Source organism: Haliotis cracherodii, unplaced genomic scaffold (genome assembly GCF_022045235.1).
Source record: "Haliotis cracherodii isolate W230 unplaced genomic scaffold, xgHalCrac1.p SCAF_1, whole genome shotgun sequence".
Lineage (NCBI taxonomy): Eukaryota > Metazoa > Mollusca > Gastropoda > Lepetellida > Haliotidae > Haliotis > Haliotis cracherodii.
The window spans coordinates 58,041,960-58,062,328 of NW_027266264.1; the positions used below are offsets into that span (position 1 = coordinate 58,041,960).

General features: G+C 39.1%; 1 protein-coding gene across 1 annotated transcript in view; it reads right to left on the reverse strand.

Moving 5' to 3' along the window:
• Positions 1-5,889: 5,889 nt before the first annotated feature.
• The window catches only part of LOC139479836 (gliomedin-like), a 53,948-nt gene continuing 39,468 nt past the window's right edge, over positions 5,890-20,369 (reverse strand). Inside the window, exons 10-14 of the mRNA XM_071262733.1 lie at positions 17,054-17,080; positions 16,778-16,834; positions 15,293-15,334; positions 14,566-14,616; positions 5,890-9,441 (exon numbers count right to left, since the gene is read on the reverse strand). Coding sequence (XP_071118834.1) covers positions 8,678-9,441; positions 14,566-14,616; positions 15,293-15,334; positions 16,778-16,834; positions 17,054-17,080 — 941 coding nt within the window. The 3' untranslated portion in view covers positions 5,890-8,677. The remainder of the gene's footprint in view (positions 9,442-14,565; positions 14,617-15,292; positions 15,335-16,777; positions 16,835-17,053; positions 17,081-20,369) is intronic.

Sequence of the window (20,369 nt, forward strand, 5' to 3'; positions counted from 1 at the left end):
TGTTTATTGTTTTTATATTAGTACGTTATATTTGAATTTTTAATGATTTGTTACACATATTTAAAGAGAAGTTCATGAGTTTTGTTTTGCTCAAAAGTCATTAAATATGTTGTTATATCATGTATATGATATGATTGATATTACCGTTTCATTGTCATTTGGCACATGATGATCATACGATTAACAATGTTATATTCATTGTCATACGAGTAGCAAATCAAATAAAGTGAAACTGACATATTATGCTTATGAAATGATAAGAAATATGACATGACACTTATGAAGGGTATAATATTTGGCGAGACGTATCACTCAAAAAAATATAAATTGATATAGGACATTTGTCATGTAATTGTGAAGAATCTGACATGGCAAACATGGGGTCTGAAATGACATGACATTACAGCAACATCAAAAGAGTTAAACAAATCTGTTTTGTAAATGTATGACATTAAGCTTGATCTTTACATGTTTTTCATCTTTATCAAAACAAACACACGGTAAAAGAAGCAGGATGGTCATTAGTTTGAGCCTCTTTGTATAAAACTCAGCTTCTGAAGTATCGTTTACTAAAGTTTGCATAGAAGTAGTCATGTGATACAACCTGTAAATATATTTGTTAGGTGGAATTAATGCGAATATTTTGAATGTGAGCACTTGTTAATGGTCTCAAGATGTATTGGTTGTCTCAATGTTTTAACTAAAGCGTACCAGGCATATTGTGATGAATATACATATTATCGCTCAACAGAACAATTTGTAACAATGCTTTGATACGCCATATCAACCCTGAATTTATTTTGTCGTTAATGTTTATGCGGTCGCAATTCCGGTGTTGCTGAGATGCCATGCTCCCTACTTATTTCAAAAGACACATCAAGGCAGTTAAAATGAAACATAAATAACGTTTATCTGGAAAGCTGAATGAAATTTATCCTCACGTAGATTTATGGTTTCTTTTCATACCTTTATCGAATCATTGTTACAGTTTGTTCTGCCACGTGTGTCAGTATATATATTCATTTCACTACTGTTTTTCACGAACTGTGTGTGACATTTACTGTGAATTATGTTCCTGATTAGTTTTATGTTTAGACCGGTAGACAGAATGTCAGAATTGCAAAGACCGATGGCTTCCACGGGCGAGATCTTGTAGAAATGCTACCTTTCATGAAGAGAGTTTGTATATTTTTGTATAAACATTGGGAGGTTGTGTGAAAGGTTGTGACTCGCAACGGAACACCGTGTCAATGGCTGTAACTCATTGTTCATATGCCTTACTGTTCAATTGATGTTTACTTTTTTATTTGAATAAAGGACTCCTCTAAGGTGGTAGAGTTCTTATCTTAGCTACATATACAGGTCAATGCAACAGAGATATAATCTCTCCGTCACTTACACAAAATCGAGGAAGCGACGAAGTTGTATATGTTCACGTATGAAACATGCATGGTCATGATGCCACGTTAAAGTTGCATATGGATACGTACATTGCTTCATTCATGAGGAAAAGTATCTCTATTCATATTTATTTATTAATAACTGAACCTTAACAGCGATTGTGATTATGAAAATGTATTGATGCAAAAGCCGGTAAGGTTGTTCTATGACACAAAAATTGAAACATGTCATTACATTTGCGCTGACAACTAGCATGTCTGACGTAAACATGGCTTTTAAAAGATCTACAAGATCTGAAAAGAAACAATAACAATGTATGTCCCTTATAACAAGTAAATTCAAATTCACGCCCCTCTCAAAAAGGGAATGTAATTATGTACCTCCCTCTCAAAACTGAATGGTATAAAGTCAATCCATCTGAAAAATGATTGCAATAATGTACGCCTCACGCAAACGTGAATGCAATTACGTACGTCCTTCCCAAAAGGGAAGTGATAATGAAATGCACGCCCCTCTGAAAAGGGAATGTAATAATGTGAACCCTTCTCAGTTGTGAATGGAATAATGTACGTCCATCTCAAAAGTGAATGCAATAATGTACGTATCTCGAAAACGTGAATGTAACAATGAAAGTCTCCCTCTCAAACGGGAATGTAATACGAGGGCTGGTCAAAAGGTTCTGAGCCTGACTAACTTTCAACTATTGGCCATAACAAAGGCCTATGTAGTACATTGTTTGAGTAGTTCATTGCAAGTGTATTTGGTCTGTTGGGGTTTGTATATTAGTGACAGCCACTTTAACGTCATAAGGGTCCAATGGACACTGAAATCGAAAAGAACGAGTACCGAGCAGACTTTTTTCACATTAGAGAAAAGTACTCCCCACGAAATTCATGACCGCATATCACAAGTGCATGGGGATACGTGTCGTAGCTAATCCACTGTTAAAACGTTGGGTAGCTATGTTTAAGACTGGGAGAACAAGCATTGAAGATGACCCTAGGTTTGGACGTCTCTCAACTTCCATCAATGAAGATCCAATAATGGATCCATTGAACCTATATATTCATGAATAATTACAGATGAATAAGATATCTGCTTGTTGGGCCCCCCCCCTAAAAAAAAGAAAAAGAACTGACATTGACAGAGAAAATTTAGAGGTAATTGATGAGGATTTCGTCAAATTCAAATAGAGAGTGCCTACTGTGCTGATTTGCTCCATCGACTGAGAGATTCCATCGAAGAGCTTTTTCATACTCCATACTCGCCAGACCTGGCACCAAGTGATTTCCATCATATTCCTAAACTGAAAGAACTCCTTCATGGAATGCACTATGACAACAACGATGACCGCAAAGCTGCCGTGAATTGCTTTTTTCAGGATGGTTTCAGAATACTTCTTCCTGACCGGAATTGAAAAGCTTCACTAACGATATGAGAAGTGTATTGAAAAAAGCGACTAAACCCTTTCCATATCCAATAGAAATCTCTGCATTAAAGAGAGTCGATTTTACGATTCCTACTATATCATGAGCATGTGTTTATGAATTAATATCAAATAGTAATGATACCAGGTGTTTGCGAAACTAGCCCCGCCGGTGGCACCCGTCACAACCAGAAATATTTTGTTGAAACATTACATTAAAAGCACTTTCACAATTGGTTTTGTTTGTGAGGCTTTGAACCTGTTGACCAGCCCTCGTAATGTGTGCCCCACTCAAAAGTTAATGCAAACATGTACGCCCCTCTCGAAAGTCAATGGTATAATGTACGCCCCTCTCAAACACGAACGCAATTTTGTACGCCCCTTTCGAAAGTTAATGCTATAATGTACGCCCCTCTCAAACGTGAATGCAATATTGTACGTCTCTCTCAAAACGGGAAGTAAAAATGTACGCCCCTCTCAAGAGGTACAAAAATACAGGTCCCTTCTGAGGGCTGAAACAAAAATGTATGTCTTTCCAACTGGATTCCACATTAACGAAGGTCGTTCCTTGAAAGAAATACTGTCGTCATATTGCCGATATATTGCGAATAGTAGCGTACGCTTGTACACTGACCTTTCCACAAATACTACACAGTTGCTGTATTGTACAGTCGTCATTTTAGAGTGTTCAGTTGATTAGAAACAATATAAAAGGCTGTCTTGGACTGTTTATCACACAAGCAATAATGTACCCCGTCGGTTGGATTGATGCAGGGCAGTGTGGGATGCAATAAAGAGCACAATAAACAACCAAATTCTAAAAGTTTTATTAAACGATTTCAACTGCATATTATTTATACAACAGAGTGTTTACAATAACTGTCAACTATGAGCACTGCCTGTGAAACGTGATATGCACATTGGCATGATAATTTGATACCGCTATATGAGCTAATCACAAACCATATTCTTCACAAGTGACTATAGGTATAAAGCTAGTCATACAACGTAGGTAATTTACATGGACAGAAACGTATTGGTATGCTTTTCCTTTACAATATTGGGCTACTCTGGCAGAATGTAACCAGTTACTGATACCCGGTGGCCACCGGTTTGCATATATAACACCATAGCCACAAGACCTTTACATGTACATTGTAGATGGTTGATTTTTATTCATGATCATCCAACAATTTTTCAGTTCTGTTTCCATATTCCCAATTAAAATCACTGACAGGGTGATATTAATTAAATATCGGGTTACTTTAAACTGTGTAATCCGATAAATGAAAACACAGCCACATCAGCTATCTACCTACAGTTCACAAAAGTCAAATCCACGCCTAACTTCCGTCAAGCAAGCAACTTGGTTCACACACTGAATGGAAGTATCTGGTAACAAAGACGAACCGTATGTAATGGACGCCTGAACTCACTTACCTGAACTCACTTATGTTACCGTCCATAATATGAACATAGCAGCAGTACAACGTTGTGTCTCTCGGGGGAGTTATGATATGAAGGTAACATTCACATACATTCGCATCAGTAAGGCATAAAAATGTTGATCCCCGTACCATGCTTCTGCTTTGCTTTGTACATCTCACAACCAATACAAAGGTGGAATAGAGAACAAAACGAGTAAGCGAATATCAATTACCCCCACGCACATGGGTCAACAGCAAGAGCGAACTCTAGCACATAAGTAAACCTACCAACAGGAAACTAAACAATAGCAAGAGTGACCCTTAGTCCGAAACTAAACCCTAGGAAGAATGACCCATAGTTCATACCTAAAGAGCAAAATCCTGGTCCATAACTAAACGCTAGCAAGAGTGACCTTTAATCCATTTCTAAACCCCAGCAAGAGAGAATACCGGTCCATAATCAAACCCCAGCAACGAAGAAACCCTGACCAATAATTAATACGTAGCAAGAGTAACCCTTAGTCCATACCTAAACCCTAGCAAGAGTGACCCTTAGTCCATAACTACAACTACATTGTAAACCCTAGCAAAAGTGACCCTTAAACCATACCTAAACCCTAGCAAAAGTGACCCTTAAACCATACCTAAACCCTAGCAAGAGTGACCCTTAGTCCATAACTAAACCCTAGCAAGAGTGACCTTTAGTCCATTACTAAACCCCAGCAAGGGAGAATACCTGTCCATAATCAAACCCCAGCAACGAAGAAACCCTGACCAATAATTAATCCGTAGCAAGAGTGACCCTTAGTCCATACCTAAACCCTAGCAAGAGTGACCCTTAGTCCATAACTAAACCCTAGCAGGAGTGACCCTTTGTCCATAACTAAACCCTAGCAAGAGTGACCTTTAGTCAGATACTAATCCCCAGCAAGAGAGAATACCTGTCCATAATCAAACCACAGCAACGCAGAAACCCTGACTATTGATTAATCCGTAGCAAGAGTGACCCTTAGTCCATACCTAAACCCAAGCAAGGTTGACCCTTAGTCCATAACTAAACCCTAGCAAGAGTGACCCTTAGTCCATAACTACAACTACATTGTAAAGCCTAGCAAGGGCGAACACCGGTCCTTAACTAAACCCTAGCAAGAGTGACCCTTAGTCCATAACTAAACCCTAGCAAAAGTGACCCTTAAACCATACCTAAACCCTTGCAAGACTGACCCTTAGTCCATAACTAAACCCTCGCAAGAGTGACCCTTAGTCCATAACTAAACCCTAGCAAAAGTGACCTTTAAACCATACCTAAACCCTAGCAAGAGTGACCTTTAGTCAATTACTAAACCCCAGCAAGAGAGAATACCTGTCCATAATCAAACCACAGCAACGAAGAAACCCTGACCAATGATTAATCCGTAGCAATAGTGACCCTTAGTCCATTCCTAAACCCAAGCAAGGTTGACCCTTAGTCCATAACTAAACCCTAGCAAAAGTGACCCTTAGTCCATAACTACAACTACATTGTAAAGACTAGCAAGGGCGAACACCGGTCCTTAACTAAACCCTAGCAACAATGATCCTTAGTCCATAACTAAACCCTAGCAAATGTGACCCTGAAACCATACCTAAACCCTAGCAACAATGACCCTTAGTCCATACCTAAACCCTAGCAAAAGTGACCCTTAAACCTACCTAAACCCTAGCAAGAGTGACCCTTAGTCCATAACTAAACCATAGCAAGAGTGACCTTTAGTCCATAACTAAACCCCAGCAAGAGAGAATACCGGTCCATAATCAAACCCCAGCAACGAAGAAACCCTGACCAATAATTAATCCGTAGCAAGAGTGACCCTTAGTTCACACCTAAACCCTAGCAAGAGTGACCCTTAGTCCATAACTAAACCCTAGCAAGAGTGATCCTTTGTCCATAACTAAACCCTCGCAAGAGTGACCCTTAGTCAGTTACTAAACCCCAGCAAGAGAGAATACCGGTCCATAATCAAACCACAGCAACGAAGAAACCCTGACCAATGATTAATCCGTAGCAAGAGTGACCCTTAGTCCAAACCTTAACCCAAGCAAGGTTGAGCCTTAGTCCATAACTAAACCCTAGCAAGAGTGACCCTTAGTCCATAACTACAACTGCATTGTAAAGCCTAGCAAGGGCGAACACCGGTCCTTAACTAAACCCTAGCAACAATGACCCTTAGTCCATAACTAAACCCTAGCAAGAGTGACCCTTAGTCCATAACTAAACCCTAGCAAAAGTGACCCTTAAACCATACCTAAACCCAAGCAAAAGTGACCCTTACTCCATTATTAAACCCTAGCAAAAGTGACCCTTAGTCAATAACTACACCCTTGCAAGAAGGGACACCGGTCCTTAACTCAACCCTTGAAAAAACGCTAAATTTCATTTTCCAATTTTCTGCAGAGGCGTTCGCACCAGATATAATTTATCATGTCCATCAAATCTACACTCAATTCAAAAGATGAGGTAAATTTACTTATTACCTACACAAGGAAGTACCGATGTGACACTTGACATAAATTCGTAGTTAGTGTATTATACACAAGGATAGACATACATATACACAGGGGTTCTAAACATGTAAACACAACTATATTTCATTAGCTCTCACACGCAAGTAAGCATCACAACCCTCAGCTGTATTTATCACAATGTTTTCATCACCTTGTTAACATGTAACAACTCGACATGGGATACTGAAGACAACGTTAACGTACACAATTCCACGCGGTGACAGAAATAGATCGTTGTTCTAGCATACCAAGAGGGTCTATAAAGCAAACCCGCATGCTACAAACAGTAATATAAATTCATTGTTATACATACAAACAAACAAGGATTGTGTAGAAAAGAACCGCACATAATGACTGGGTATGAAAACAACAAAGGATATCTATGTTGCAAATATTTCAGTCATTCAAAGCATGTACAATTTGGATCGTTATACTTCTTTCAGACGAATCCCCAGTAATCCGGAAACCCAACATTGCCGACGATTAGTGTCAATGGCTGTGGAAATGTCTGCATATATACATAGAGACAGTTCTGTGACTTGATTCCCTGTCGCATCATACCAAAGACGTTAAAATGGAACTCGTTGTTACCTTTCCTGGCGCTCGACATTAAGAGTATTAAGGACTGGGGCCGAGGGGGGCATCCATGTTACACTCCGGCATGGTATTTCAGTGGGCTAGCACTAAATAACCAGCATTAGTCCGGGTTAGTACAAGCAGACACACACAGACACACTTACACAATCACACACGTACACATAAACCTCTCTGTCTCTCTGTCTTTCTCTCTCTCTCTCTCTTGCGCATGCAAGATGATACAGGTGCAATAATCTTGCACGCGACGTTAAGCCCCATTTCACCTCACCCCTCATAGGAAAAGGGCTCCATACTTAAGGACATTTGGCAATCCGGACAATGGGAAAATACAGTCCGGATTAGCGGGGTTTAGTACTGTGTGGAAAGAAAGATATCACCATCTCGATCACTGCAATCAACACACAATGTGAAACAAACAAATGTACCTTAAAATAATAGTGTGCATAACATCATCCTAATATTCCTAATGCATCTGAGCACAATGACATGGTAATCTGATAATACGATAATGGATTGCACTGAGATAAGACACAATTTGCATATGCCGATACTTCAACATTATACACTTATTAGGTCGCATAACATGCATAGCATGGAATCATGTTGTACTTTCCTAGCTGATAACAAACGAATGATTGTCCCAAAAGGTGATGAAAACGAATAGATGAATAGCTGAAAAAGGGAATTTCGATAATACACCTTAACGGTACTACTGTGCCGTGTATGACGAAATACGCTCACTGTTCTACATAACGCTTAATACATGTTAAACACACCCGAAATACATTCTGTATGCATTAATGCAATGCACCATTCTGACCAAGCCATCACACAAAGTCATTTCCAATTCCGCCTCGGCTAAGTGTTTCACATCTTTCACTGAATATACAAGGCATTTAATGTACCCATGACGGATCCACAATAATAAGCCTGTATTGAATAAAAAGCCATGCAGGCATGAAAACAGCAATGAGTTTGTGATTCATTTCCAAATTCCCTTCCCCTTCAATAGTTCATAATAATATGATTAGGGTAATGGTCTTTGGCGACACCATGAAACCACATATACACACACATCTGTGTAGTACACTCATCATGCCTCATGTTTTATTACTATTATTATTATCATGCTTACTTTGGCAAAATGCAACGGTGATTATATTTCTGATATAATTCGACCCAGAGGTGACTGTTGACATGTTCACAGATATGAAATGCTGTCGGCAAGTTGACAGTCATATGTGGACGATCCCATCGCCTGCTGCAATGACATTGCGTAGGTTCATCTTAGCAACATTGGGTATTCCAACTGTTTGCCATTGTCCCAGCAGTAAATGCGTTGACGTTGCGGGTTGAAGGACACCATGTTATTATGTCTGTATGGGTTTATAAAACGTACATCAGCGTTCTTCCCCTTTTCTTTGTACATGTCAAACGCATAAACAATCTTCGTGATGGTTACGCTTGTATCTCGTATAAAGTACAAAACACCACATATCACAAAACTGTTACCATAGTAACCTGACCGCACACCCACATTGATTGATTTTATTATTTTCAGTGTATTGGGGTTAAGCATTGCAATATGAACCAAAGAATCATCAGCGTCCTGTCCATACACAACCCACAGTCCATTTTTGTCAACAGCAAAATCGTAATAATTCCGCTTGGAGGAATATAAATACATTTCATGTGAGTGTGCAGAGAATTTGATTGACCCGAGTTCTTTTATAATTTTCTGTCCAAGGTCAAACTTGACGATTTGGTTTCCACCTCTTACATGGTAGTATAAGTAGCCTCTATACACCACGTGGCCTGTACCAAAGAACCTGGTTATTCCCAAGTCGGCGATGTCCATAGGATTACTATTCCGAAATTCATGATCATTCTGGTATTTGTATACCTTGTTCCCGGTGTAATTATACGTAACCCATATGGCGTTTGCATCAGCTGGGGTAGTCGGGGCGGTGTCATACATCCAAGCACCCCATTCGTGGGCTTTGTTTGATTTGAACAAAGGTTTACCAATTACTCGCAATGAACAACCTGAAAGAAACAAAAGAAGAGTTCCTTTGAACCAATACTTCATTATGTAGGTTACATTACCAAATGTAATCATTTTTAAGGGTATCGGATTATGGTTCAGGAAATTATATGAATAAAATCTTATGTATCATATTGCAAAATATGTTTAACTTTTAATCAAAACACTTGCATATACGCATCTTGAACAAAACATGTTGATCAAATTTACCATTGAAATATCACTTCGTTACCAAACTCTATCACCATAGTCCGTAATAGCCGAGCATTTTTCGAAATTCGAAACAAAGTCATAGTGAAATCCCATTATTTCGAACTCGATTAAGTCGATATGTCCACCAGCCCTTTCTAAGTCTAGTTTTTCGACCTTGTCATTTCAAGCCTACTTTTATGTGCTGAAACAGATTTGCTTGGGAGTGGACTATCGCACATATCGAAAGTCCCAATCAGAGAACGATTTGCAAAATCAGCATCCGGGTTCCGCTTATTCGAACAATTTAGCAAAGACAATATTTTCGAAGTCTTTCCAAGATTTCAATTAACTCGGCCAAACACTTAGTGCATTAAATATATTTGAGTTCAAACTTCATTGTGTTTCAACTCGAACGACTGAACGCTTATACTAACGCTTGATACTGTTTACTCCGTGAGCTTGTAAGAGCGAATCAATAAGTATCTTTACTGTAGTAATCTGTCATTTTGTATATCTGTCATGGATTAAATCTTGAATCTTTTCGTTATCTGATCGACCAGGTCGTCTGCTATCCTATTTATGTTAGTCGTCACCTTGAAGCCATTCGAAATAAAAACAGAGCTCTGACTTGATAATGCGTTTTCATCGCAAGGGGCACAAGACGTGCTCTACATGGGGATCGACCAAGTTAAGTAGGCTTGTAATGGCAAGTGTGAAAACTAGACTTTGATATAGGCTAGTGGACACGTTCCTCGGAGAGATGATAAGTTTAAGATGGTGTTAGCTTCCGACAAAACACGTCATTGTTGTCTTATATCGAAACACACTGTGACGTTAACGTGGCTTGTTTTCGAAATTCTCTTGCACTTCCAAATAAATAATTTATTTGTGTGTATGTGCACGTGTACTTGTGCGTGTGTGTGTGCGTGTGCGTGTGTGTGCGTGTTCGTGTGTGTGTGTGTGTTTTCCAGCTACATGTATATAATCGATTTAGGACCAGACAATCCAGTGTTTGATATGGTGAAAAACGATAAATATTACATATATATATTCAAACAATCAAGCAAAGACAAATATTTTCGAAATCTTTCCAAGATTTCAATCAACTCATCTAAGCACTAAGTGCATGTTATACATTTAAGTGCAAATACATATATATATATATATTTATCATATAATGGGTAGGTTTCTCGGCAGGATAAAGCCAACGGATAAAAACGATATCCGTTGGGGTCATATGCGGATAGAGATGCAAATATCAAAGGTCAAGTAGAACTACTTTCATTGTTTATAAACAAACATGTCGTCGCCCTCGTCATTCGGCGATCGAGTCAGAATTAACCATCGTGAATCTGGATAAACTACAGGGATAATTGCTATCATTATCAAACGAACAGTCTAATATACTGAAAATCAGTGTCTAACTGTGACGTAGCTAAGGCATTTTATAAGTTTTGGCAACTTTCGAGATATAAATTTCGAAACAATTTTGCGAGGGCACGAGGCCTAGCCAAGCGGGATCAGTAGCCATATCTGTGCTCGTAGACCTCTGTGGCTTGAAACCTTCTCCACAAATCAAAATGGTTGGATTCGGCCGAAATATGTTTGAATTGTTACCTTGTTTCGTTTTGTCGCTGTGTGTACATCTGACTACACTTCTTAACGTTATAAAAGGACAGACCGACTGTCAGAACGTCTGACCGTGGCCGTGACGTCTCATAGACCAAGTTAGTAGCTTCCCTTTGACAAAGTGCAGTTACTCAAGCGGACAGACCGATGGATTGCCGCGAAAGGCAATTTAAAACAACTGTTGTTTTGCGTATAAGTTGCTTCGCCACTGTATACGAAACAGATTTCAGTTGGAACTATATTGGCTACTGTCACTGTCCGACTGACACATCACTTGCCCTGTGACTTAATAAAATATTAAGGCGCGCATTCAAGGAAAACTTTCGGTAATGTTTTTGAGAGAGGGAAAGCGATTTTAAAGCACAGAACGAAAGAATGACATCATATGATAAAGAGGTTATCACGCTTGTGTGTTTGGGGATGGTAAATATCCTGTATTAGAAATAAACACTATGTATTTAGCTCGCCAAGGCTCGCTAAATACAATGTTTATTTTTAATGCAGGATATTTACCATCCCCAAACACACTCGGGTGATAACCTCTCTCTCTCTCTCTCTCTCTCTCTCTCTCTCTCTCTCTCTCTCTCTCTCTCTATATATATATATATATATATATATATATATATATAGCCAAAACTTAACTTCATTTCAGCACTTATCAAATAAATAGAAACCAAAACGCAGTTAGGCAGTGCATTGACATAGAAAACAGCAAAGACGACAAGAAGGATGTTATACATTCATGTTGTTAATGTATTATTAATCAGTGGAGGAGGTTAGTATGGTGATAAAACGAACCCTCACATTACCACATGCACTGGCACTTGCACTTCCTTCATAATAAATAATAATAATGGGGAGTCTTCACATTCTCCGAAATGTTCTTGCTGAGTTTGACTAGGCAGCGCTTCCTGGGAGAAATTCTACTCGAGCTCGCTGTCTGGGCTGCGTGTAGAGGTGGGGGGGGAGGGCCCTGAGCTGATGATGAGCCTAACCAGCATGACTGTGCCAGGATCACATAACCCTCTTTTTCATTTTAATCTGTACATAATAGTAGTTAAAAATTCACTGCATGTCCTGAAAAGAACTGCGGGTCACAAAAGCATTAAGTGTTGCTTCTCTTTCAGGAAAACAATGTGTATGTGTTGATTCAGCCAACAAAACATGAACTAAAAGGGTACATAAGCCTTAACGTAGGCTACAACAATAATACAACACATGTGTCCTACGTGAGTGTACTCAGCAGATGGGGAAGCACATGGTGGCGGGTTGAATGGAATGTAGCACCGGAGTTTCTGGAGGATCTAGCACCTGAAAACATTACATTTATAACTGTTATAGTAGTGTCCCCAATCCATACAAGACTTAGCGCATTTTGGCAAAACACAACCACAGTATTTTGAGGAAAGGGTTAGACACGACAGACATGACTACCAAGTTACACAAGAATCTCAGCGTCATGTTGTTTGCAGGTAGGCGAGGCTTCCACATTGATTCGAAGTACCTGCATGTTTAATCTCATTACTCACCTGTCAGTATTATTTCCGATTTAGAACTGATTTGCTATTATCAATGACTCAACTGACGATAGCACGATCACATACGTTTAACACCATACATGTATCGTTCAGATTACAAAAGGCAGAACACTGCACGGTTATGTGATCATTGAAATAACTTCATGGAATAACTGTGTCTGGTTCTTTTACACTACCTGTCAGGATAGCCATTAGCAGTGACAGATTTACTGACAGGGGATGTGTGATGCTGGTTGGGAAGATGCTGTGTTATAGTGCTCCAGTCAAATCTTCCTATTGTTGTATTCTGGGTCTCCCCCGCGAACAAACGTTCATTTCTTCACGATACCACAATATTTACAATGCCCACAGACGGGTCTTGTCCTTGTTGAGTCTCTCCCTCTCCTTATCTACACGCGGGATTAAAGTCCTCACCGACGTGACGCCGACTTACATAAGGTGTTTTTTGGTCATCGCCATGATAGATGCATCGATATGCACTGCCACGATCACGTATGAGTATTTTTTACATGAATGTTATGAAAGCCACGGTAGTGAACGCTGAAGCGTTCGGATGCAATAATTGCAAAAAGAATTGAATGTGCCATTTCGAAATACAGAAAGTTTTGATCACGTCTTCATTTATGTGACCATAGAGAAAGTGATATTTGACTTACATTGACATATGAGTGACGACGACATGCCTGCGACAGGCAAACCAGAAACTGATCATGAAAAACTGTAATGTATAGAGGATACCCAAGGGAGACAACCATGCGGTAACACAGTCCGTGTCTACTTATTCAGATTTCAGTTCAACTCGTGAAATAGTGCAAAGTACGCCGTGATTGTGATCATTAAACACAGCATGACGATGGGAAGTATACATTTGGGTTGCTAAATTGACAGATATCGGAACCTATCTACCCGGGCGAACCTGATAAGAAATATTACCATAAATTTCATATCTCGCTAAATGGAACGTTATTTTCTCACGGGGATCATGCTCAATTTGGCTTATGGAATTGTGGCGACATTTGGAATTATCTCAATTATTCATTACCTTACCAGTGTCCGCGAGAAGACTTTCAGCATCATGCATCATCACGGGTACATGCAATGTGACACGATGTCTTCAGCCAAACACTTGTGCTTTGGAATATTTATGGACCAAGACCCAAGAATACAGTTGTCCTTTACTTAAAATGACTTTGACCTCGCACGACAGTTGCTTGTCATGGAAGGACACATCAATCTGGGTTTTTTTCGAAGTGTCATTTCATAGTGTCATTTCTGTCATTTTACGATGATAGTGTTTTTTTTACTATCGTACCCATTTATTTGAATTGAAGTGCTTCGTGAATATCCTTAGGGGTGTTTCTGACCAAGTCGTGTAGGTACAATGTGTCAAATATAATACAGAGAAAATCAATTATCCGCCGAAAAGGATTCCACTGCGGTGACAATTTTATCAATGGATCACTGAAAATCAGTGATGACACAAACTGTTCGCGAAAATGCTAAGCATGTCCTTCTTATCATGGCACCGTTTCATACACAGACCATAGTCTCAGTGTCAAGTCAGTGTTGAGGTATATGAATTACAAGATTCGTAGCGTTACGACCCCTTTGTGAAACAGAGCATTGACCTTCTAGACTAACATGATCCAATCATGTCTCATATTTATTTGCTGGATACTCAGTGTGGAGTTAATATCGAATTTGGATGCTGTTAGTTTGGAGACATACACATGCTAGTTAATTAAGCATCTGAAGGGAAGTACTCACTACTTTTCCTTGGTGGCAATGATGGGATAGGCGTTGTGGTCGTTGTTGTTGCTGATATATATATGATTGGCAGAGGTTTTAATACGAGCATCACGAAGGATATAGGTATGATGAAGTGTAAGTGATAGCATTCTATCGAGATGACAGTGACGTTAGCAACATGAGCTGGTGGCTGTAAACATATCTTGCTATGGAATTATTAACCCGATGACCATAAACCAGTACATAAAATGGTAAAATGGGTTCTCGTTGGTACTGTGTTGATAGAATTACATTGTCAAGTAATTTTATATGAAATATGAGCATGGATGTCTAAAGGGCATAGCGGCACATGTTGTTCCGAGTTCATTGCAGCAGTCGTGATTAAAATAAGCTGATCGCTTGTTCGAATATCGGGACTGCCTCCATTATTAACTTCGTCTGTCAGCACCATACTAGTTCTGCATATCACCAGAGTATGCGTCTCTTCGGGCTTTCAAACCATGTTATGCGGACATGCCGTGACGTAACTGTGAAAACCCAAATCACACACTCACTAATGCTTCATATCACTTCCGCTAATTTTTACTCTGTGAAACTGCCCCAGGTAGTATAAATACTGGTCCTCTGCTTTCCACCTGCCTTTTCTAATACTAAACTTCCGATTCTTCTTTTCGTTCCAACTTCTAACACAGTTATCAGCATACACACATATTGAAGAAGAGCGTGATGATATAATTATTCTCACCTAACGTTGTCGCCGATGTAGTTGATTTGCCACTGCATCGGGCTGAAAAAAAGATAAACGCAGTTTTGGTATGTAATGCACAATAACGTAAAATAATGTAACAAAAATCAGTCAAGGCGTCGCTATTGCTTATAAGCAAACCTGTGTATTTTCTGAGCATTATTTAGATTCATAACTGCAACTAGGAAATGCCTGGACTCAATATAGCACATACGCTGCAATATCAAAAAGAGGTGTCTGCAGGTGCTTCCAGAAGTAAAACAGCCCTTTCGCCGCCGTTTCCACTCATCCTCTATAACCTTTACGTGCCACCATGCACTTCCAGTTAAAAACTACAATTTCCACTGCAACCAATGCAACAATAACTTAGTCCAATGGTCCTCATGTCACATCCTATTTACATAGGTAACATTTATCCAAAGTCCAAAGTTTACATACAAACCACTTTTAATATGATATATGATCAAAAAATGTATCAATACTCAAAGATTGTGCCTTTGTACAAGTGAAAGTAGCTGACAATGACTAATACAACCACGTTCCATGCTTCTGGGGGTAACTGAATCAAGCCGCAGGGACTAATGTCTGAACGCTAATGTTTTACTTTTAACTTCACAAAGCAGGCCCGATCCTAGAAAGGGTATGTTTGTAGCAAGTCAGATGACAAATGCACTACTTACTTTTGAGAAAGTGTAATCACAAACTAGAGATAATATATTAATGTCTCGTGACACTGACACACTTTTCCATGGCATCTGCCAAAATCTCCAGTGTCCATGTGGGATATCCTCTCATGTCAATAATTGTTGCGCCCTATTCAATAGAACGTACCATGCTTGCAGTAAAAGCCGACTATGCCTGTCGTAAGAGGCGACTAACGGGATCGGGTGGTCTGGCTCGCTGACTTGGTTGATGCATGTCATCGATCCCAATTGCGTTGATCGATGCTCATGTTGTCAATCACTAGATTGTCTGTTCCAGACTCGATTATTTACAGACCGCCGTCATATAGCTGGAATATTGCTGAGTGCGGCGTTAAACAACAAACAAACAAAAACAAACACACTAAAACGTACGTACGATACATCTTTTCACAAATGCCTCAAATGTCACATTGACCTTTGACACAAATGCAATTGACATTTGAATAGTAGAATTTGCTCAGATACATGCCTGTAGATATATCAAGATCAAATGCATATATCTGAGATTTGACTATAAAATCCAGCCACAAGCATTTTATGTGATTGTAGTATCTTGTGACTTTGATTGGTTTATTTTGCTCATGGTATGTGCCAGAAGAATTTAACATATTTCGAGCCACTTGGAAGAAGACAATTGATGAATAATCACTGGATTTTAATGATTGCGTCGTTGACATTATGAAATATTTCCGACCAAACTTAAAGTTTTCCTTTTTCACAGGGCTGCAAATTGTAAAATAATATTTTAAGTTTTGTTACAAAACATAATTAAGCATCTCACCTGGACATATACCATCATTGCCACGGCTTCCTTTAAATCCCTTTGGGCCCATTGGTCCTGCAAGATATATGTGGATTTAACATTCAGACATGCATAGATAAGTATGTAATCACAAAAGGACACTATCACATGGAAGAGAAAATTACTTTAATTTTATGAATTTGAAACTGCATTAGCTTTATCTCACATGTCAGAGTGTCGATGTAATGTAAAATCTCAGACACATTGTGAAAGGTTCATATGATTAAACATTTGCTGTCAATGAAAAACACTAACCCATTTGACCAGGGCTCCCCTTCTCACCTGCAAAGGTAAACACAGAGAGTTAGCTGTATACACGGTATATTATTCGGTCTAAGGATTAAAATTATGACACACCCTTGACGAAAAGAGATGACGTATTTATCAAAACGATGGGTGCACGAAGAAAGGAAGGGAATACCACCACTTCCAGAAAATCTACTAGGTCAATCACACCATGTGACCATCAACTATTTCCTTAAATCCATCATTAATTTGATATTGTTTTTTCAAGTAAAGTCTTGCAACATTCCTTGAACTAAAGGTATATTTAATCTAGGCAATGCATAACACATAATGCACCAGTGAACAGATTGCGATAAAACTCTGACATTTAAATTTGTTGTTCATCATATGTTGAAAACATTTGTATGTTTCCAAAGTCTCGTATAACAGGTTTTCAGAAATACATCAATCACACCTTCCATATATGATGCTTGCATGGATGTTATCGGTAAGTAGCAGTTAACATGTTTTTGAATTGTGATCGTGCTTCGCTGCTTATTCAACCATGAAAGGCAAGTATAATAAAACCTTGTTTATCCAAACTTCTCTAAGTGATAAATTTTGAGTGACATTCCAGCTAGCCAAACCCTGTCGTTCACTGTCAACGAATCTAAGACCTGTGCTTTATTATAAATCTCGAAGTGCCTGAAGCTGGAGCGACCCTGTTGTATAAAGTGTATTAATTAAATCCGGAGCTGCGTGAAGCTCGGGTACCTGTTCTATAAAATGTACTCATTAAGTTTCGAGGTGCTTGAAGCTCGAGCGACCCTGTTGTCTAAAGCGTATTTATTAAATCTCGAAAGGCGTGAAGCTCGAGGGATTCTTTTGCATGAAGTGTATTTATCAAATCTCGAGGTGCGTGAAGCTCGGGTAACTCAGTTGTATAAAGTGTATTTATAAAATCTCGAGGTGCTTGATGCTCGGGTAACTCAGTTGTATAAAGTGTATTTATTAAATCTCGAGGAGATTGATGCTTGGGTGGCCCTGTTGTATGAAGTGTATTTATTCAATCTCGAGGTGCTTGATGCTTGGGTGTCCCTGTTGTATAAAGTGTATTTATCAAATCCCGAGGTGAGTGAAGCTCGGGTGGCCCTGTTGTATGAAGTGTATTTATTCAATCTCGAGGTGCTTGATGCTTGGGTGTCCCTGTTGTATAAAGTGTATTTATTCAATCTCGAGGTGCTTGATGCTTGGGTGTCCCTGTTGTATAAAGTGTATTTATAAAATCTCGAGGTGCTTGATGCTCGGGTAACTCAGTTGTATAAAGTGTATTTATTAAATCTCGAGGTGCGTGAAGCTCGGGTGGCCCTGTTGTATGAAGTGTATTTATTCAATCTCGAGGTGCTTGATGCTTGGGTGTCCCTGTTGTATAAAGTGTATTTATCAAATCCCGAGGTGAGTGAAGCTCGGGTAGCCCTCTTGTATGAAGTGTATTTATCAAATCTCGAGGTGCTTGATGCTCGGGTAGCCCTGTTGTATGAAGTGTATTTATCAAATCTCGAGGTGCTTGATGCTCGGGTAGCCCTGTTGTATAAAGTGTATTCATGAAATCTCGAGGTGCTTGATGCTCGGATGGCCCTGTTGTATAAAGTGTATTTATTCCATCTCGAGGTGCGAGGTGCGTGAAGCTCGGGCAACCCTGTTGTATATTAATTAAATCTTCAGATGCATGAGGCTTGGGTGATTCTTTAGCATAAAATGTATATATTATTATTTATATATGAAAGTGCACGAAATTAGAGCGCCCTTTTGTATGAAGTGTATTAATTTTATTAAAACTGAAGTTGCATGAAGCTCGAGCGTCCCTTTTGAAATCCGGAGGTGCTTGAAGTTCGATGATAGGCCTGTTGTATAAAGTGTATTCATTAAATCTCGAGGTGCATGAAGTCCGAGAAAAAATTAATCAATGCTTCAAGGCTGATGGCACCGTTGTATAAAGTGTAATTATTTACTTGCGTACATTGAGGGGTGAAACTGTTTTGTACAGGCCCTAAGATACAAATACTCACTGCACGAGAGATTTTCGTAATTTTCGATAACTCAATATATCGTTATCGAGTTGACATTGTTATTACCAGAAATGTGTGAATCAAAAAGAATATTTAGACACAGTCAAAACTCTCCCTTAAAGTACTTAAATTACAGAAATATAACACTTATGACCTTGACTTTTCCATATTAACTGGATATAGCACAATTGATGGTTGAGGCAACTGAATAAGGTCAGCAGTGTAATGAGGTGAACGAAATCAATAGGGATGAGAATAACACCATCCGTTAGGATGTAATCTCTATTGACCTTGGCCTAAAACAGAACTCGAGTCCTTTAACGATGTCATGTTTGTTACGAATTTTACTCAACAGTACTTCATAAATAGTGACCGTAACTTCACAGACGTGAGAAAGTGGATTTTGGCAATATACTTCATATACCACGGTGGCCTGTAGATAATCAAACCAGTGACGCGACACGATTACACACAAACAGTCAATCAAATTGCATCACAAACCCACATATTTTAATCGGCTTTCTTAAGAAGCATGACGATACAGGGCACCAATTCAACCGCGCATTTTAATCATGTACATTAGCTGTGTATCTTATATGAGATCACAAACCATTTTTCTTTGTTTTTGCTATTATCACAATTGTGTCTTTGACAGTGAGGTAACGTGACAGAGGCCATGCTCTAAATGTATTTATTATTTATAATAACGTTCATGGAAATGCTCTATAAATGAATCATTATGACATCCGAATCTGGTTTACGCGTTTTCTGTAAGCAGTAAGGAAGGCTCAACCGCCTACCCTTATGCATGTACATGATACACATGATATACTCGTTTAGTTGATGTTTTTGCCACGAGTTTGCATCTATTCCCGGTGACCTTTGGTGAGGAAGAGACATCGTGGCAGATACACGTTGTGCGTATTCAGTGACGTCCATGTTGTGGCTAATACATAATGAATTGTTGCGTTGTGGCACGTTAGTTTTGCATAACTTAAGAACGTTTTCAACCCCATATTGTAAGGAATAATAGAATGATATATTTCAGCTCCTACCGACTTTAATTTTGGAGATATAATGTATTTTATATATCTGGTCTGGGGATCTTGCTTACAGCGACCCTGTGGCGACAGCTGCTGTAACTACCTTGTTTAACACGCGTCGTAACCAACTTTGGATATGCAGATATTTCGTCATCATGTTTGCAACTGATTTTTCCAGACCTTAATGTGCTGGTATACAGAGAGTCCCTTGATAATCTCAGCGAGTGAGCGAAT